General features: G+C 34.1%; 1 protein-coding gene across 1 annotated transcript in view; it reads right to left on the reverse strand.

Moving 5' to 3' along the window:
* eef1akmt2 (EEF1A lysine methyltransferase 2) overlaps positions 1-2,057 on the reverse strand; it is a 5,530-nt gene extending 3,473 nt beyond the window's left edge. The window contains exons 1-4 of the mRNA XM_037686345.1: positions 1,822-2,057; positions 1,359-1,424; positions 1,145-1,259; positions 667-774 (exon numbers count right to left, since the gene is read on the reverse strand). Coding sequence (XP_037542273.1) covers positions 667-774; positions 1,145-1,259; positions 1,359-1,424; positions 1,822-2,057 — 525 coding nt within the window. The remainder of the gene's footprint in view (positions 1-666; positions 775-1,144; positions 1,260-1,358; positions 1,425-1,821) is intronic.
* Positions 2,058-4,055: the final 1,998 nt, after the last annotated feature.

Below are 4,055 nucleotides of genomic sequence, written 5' to 3' on the forward strand. Positions count from 1 at the left end.
AGTTTGTTTTCTCAGTCATCCAGGTATATAACAACAAAAAAGGTTGACTGATGAAGCCTTCCGGATCGAAGGTGAAACATTTCAACACAAAAACAGAAACTGTCCAGATGACCTGACTGAAAAATGTTGGATTTTATACCTGGATTATTGAGCATGGACTTTGTTGTTATAATCAGTTTATCATTACCTAACGTGCTTTTTTTTTCCTTTACATGTTTTGGTATTAAACTTATAGCATATTTCCCAACAAGGTATATACAGTGTTTATAGCATGTTTTATCTCAACAGCTATCTTTACACACTAAATCCATTAGAGACGTTTCTCCAACCAGCTTTATTTTAATTTCAATCCCAATTTAACATGTTCAAATCCCCAGTAAAGATTTGTAGACTGCAGGCACTTATATTTGTTGTGAATAGGTTTGAGATAAGATGTGTCAACAACTGTTGCACAGATTTAGGAGAAAAAGTTTGTTTAATGAAAACCTATAGCTTTCTTTTAATAAATTCGCCTACAAGAAAAGGTAACATTTTGTAGGTGAAGCAGAAACAGTCAGGTTGTTTTAAATACTGTAGATCAGAACCACTTCTTTGCTTCGGTGTCTCAATGTTTCTTTTTAAAGTGTAATTTCATGTGAGTGCTTTCTATGACAATTATGAACCCACCTTTACAGTGACATCAGTCAATTTTTCAGCCTGCAGAACGTGTCTGGACAATTCTACTGATGCTGGAGAATAATCAATACCGGTAAGATTCTTGTATCCATGGTTAACCTGACAATAAAGACAAAGTAAAATAAGAACAAAGTCAGTAACAATTACAGATTTGTTTAAAATTTTCAAAAAGGTTGTACCAGTAAAACTTGATATACACTAAAAACAAAGCACATGTTCTCCGATTAGTGAAATTTGCTTAATTTTGTTTAAATTGTATAATCTATAGGTTCCTTTAAAGTTCAGTGGAAGTAAAAGGCTCTTTACTGCTTATTAAGCTTAATCAATATATTTAGCCTATACCCCCTTTGCACTGGATAATTCAGTGACAATTACGTTTTCAAATCATTCTGATTTTTGTGAACCGAACTTTTGTGATGACTTGAATAAGGCTCTTGTGAAATAACATTCATTTAAACTTTGTTCACACCAGTTCAACTAGGAAGGCCCCATTCCCTGTGCCAATGTCAAGAATGGCAGCACTTTCAGGAATTTTAGCTTTGTCCATCCACCGCAGTACACGACTCATGCTTTCTTCACCAAACCTAAAAAAAAAAAAAAAAAAAAAAACTTTAGAAGCAGTAGACAATTGATAATTGTCAATCATGCCAGTGCCAAATTACATCAGCAAAACTCATTCTTACCATATTTCTCCAACATCTCCTATGTCTTTGAATGTATCCAGTTCTTTTTGATAAGTTTCCTCCCAGCTGCAAAATAGGACAGCCATCAGCGTTGAAAATACAGCCCAATGATATATGTTTCATGACTAAAATTGCAGTTTATTGCACAAAGGAAGCAAGAACAAACAATTAGCAGTTTGAACCTATTGTCGCACAATGTTCAAATTCATTTTAAATTAGCTAATAAATAAACTCTACTTTTATTTAGCAAGTGCAACTTCTCAGCCGTACTATTTTTTATTTAAAACAAATATGATTCATTAGTTGCTGCAAAGCTTAATAATTCAACATCAACACTAAAATTCAACTTTCCTACTGAAAAATGTCTAAATATATCAGGTGGTAACAGTTCTTATGTTATGCTAGCTAGCAGGCAGTGTGGAACCATCATTATTTGCTTCAAAACAAAATCACAAGTACTTACTATTCTCTAGTTCCGAGTTTTGACGTTTCAAAATCAGTATCTGAGCATCCATCTTCCTCAGAATCCGAATTATTTTCACAGCCATGTAAGTTTTCACCAGCGTCTGCCATGCTACTGTCGATCGTGTCAAGTCGTCGCCGCCTACATTTCCCACAAGAAATTGCGTCAGAGGAGCAGCCTGCAACCGCAGGGGGTATTGGGATTGATAGGGATGTTTCCATCATGGCGGCATCCATTTCAGGTTATACTTTCAGTTCTGTGTGTTATCACAGCGCTAATAGCAACTCGGATCATGTAAGTGTTTGAAAAATATCTTGAAAAATGCAATTTAGTGGTGACAAGAGTTTACATAGCTCGACGACGCGTCTGCTAGTTCATTAATGTCATTAGTGTGTGTTGTTTTCTAGTGTCATCTTCCTGTTGTTGGTTCCGTCTATCTACCGGCAATAATGGTTTGATCAGGCTGTGTAGTTACAAAAACAAAACGACGGGACAGCAAATCTCAAGAACAGCTTGGCTAATAGTAAGACTTAATAAATCTTAATTTATAATATCAACTATCTAGAGTTGCACACCTGAACACGAGTTACACGAATTCATGCAAAGTTTGAAAACCAGGAAATAGCCGGTAGTTAGCTACTTAGCATGTAAGCATAGCTACCGAGTCAAGTGACTTCCGTGTATCGATTTAGCTAATTTGTACAGCCACTTCCTACTCTAATGTCTTGGAAATATCGTGTCATTTTAAAGAATAACAAGCCCAAGTAAATGTCTATTAAAATAAATGAATACATGCAATAATAAACCGTGTATTCTTTAGTTCTGTGTTCATTGCTACTTGCTATCGTTGTTTTTTAAATAGCTCGTCGTCTCGTTCTTGAAACCCAGAGAATGCTTTTGATTAGCAGTTAACTATTTAACAACGCAGCTAAAATCAGCTTTATCGAGACCATTTAATGTCTAAAAAAAAATCCCCTGAAGAAGATAGTTTTTACGTGGCTTACTACTCGTTTGCCTGCATTCTTGGCGAAGCATAACAATAGTTCTTGGTGTCATTTACAGCAGTGGTGGAAGCAATAAATAAATATTTGTTCAAGTTTAAGTAAAAGTAGTTTAATGAGTAAAAAAATATACATTTTTTTATGCAGAATTATATAAAAAAAACAACTCAATTGTAATGTAAAGATTATATTATTTTATAGTATAGTATAAAGTATAGTATTATATATATACTTTTATTTTTTTTCCAAATGTGTCTTTTTTTCTGTATAATTAGAACATTTCACTGGATGCCTCAAATGCCCCCCCGGGGATTAATAAAGTATCGAAGACGGTGTACATTTTTCTCAAAAAGAGATATTATAGTAACACGTGGAAAGCGAAAATGTAGCTATTTTGAAAGTTTTGTTTATTTGCATAAGAAGAATTAAGCTATTAAGGATGAACTGCTTTTAGGTTATTCCATCATTTATTAACTGGTAAGAAGGATAGCAAATGTCTTTCAATTATGGTAAATGGACTGTACTTATATAGCGCCTTTCTATCTTATTTCAAGATACTCAAAATGCTTTACACTACAATCTGTGTCCTCATTTACCCATTCATACAGCACTCTACTAGATCTGTACAAAGCTAATTGAACAAATCATTCTAATGTGACTAATCAGTGCTTTAGATCACATTCATACACTGATGGGACACATCAGAGGCAGTGAGAGGTACAGTGTCTTGCCCAGGGACACTTCAGCATGTTACTGCTGATGGATTCGAACCCCCGACTCTCGCATTGGAGAACGACTGCTCTAACCACTCAGCCACAGCCGCCACCGACTCAGCCACAGCAATTCATGCAAAAATTATAAAAATGAGGTGGAAAAAGTTTTAGCTTTCACGTTTTTTTTTTTTTAAATAAATTTTATGGACAAATATTATTCATAAATATCATTAAAAATCATTAGTTTTTACATCTATGACTTTTCCAGCAAATAATAAATATAAAAGATAAAAACATTCTACTATATTGTAACTTTCTACTCTAGTTTAGTAACTAGGAAAACTAGAAGCTATTAGACTTTGTAATTAAAATTACAAGCGTTAAAGTGCTCAACATAAACTGTTATGCAGCAAATTAACCCCAAAATCACCCTTTCCACATTATTTAGGTCATCTTTCATATTTGTGTTGGGGAAAAAAAAAATTGCTTATAGCTGTGGTGTTTAGTTTTGCAACTACAC

The sequence above is a fragment of the Nematolebias whitei genome, chromosome 1 (genome assembly GCF_014905685.2).
Source record: "Nematolebias whitei isolate Nwh7 chromosome 1, NemWhi1, whole genome shotgun sequence".
Classification (NCBI taxonomy): domain Eukaryota; kingdom Metazoa; phylum Chordata; class Actinopteri; order Cyprinodontiformes; family Rivulidae; genus Nematolebias; species Nematolebias whitei.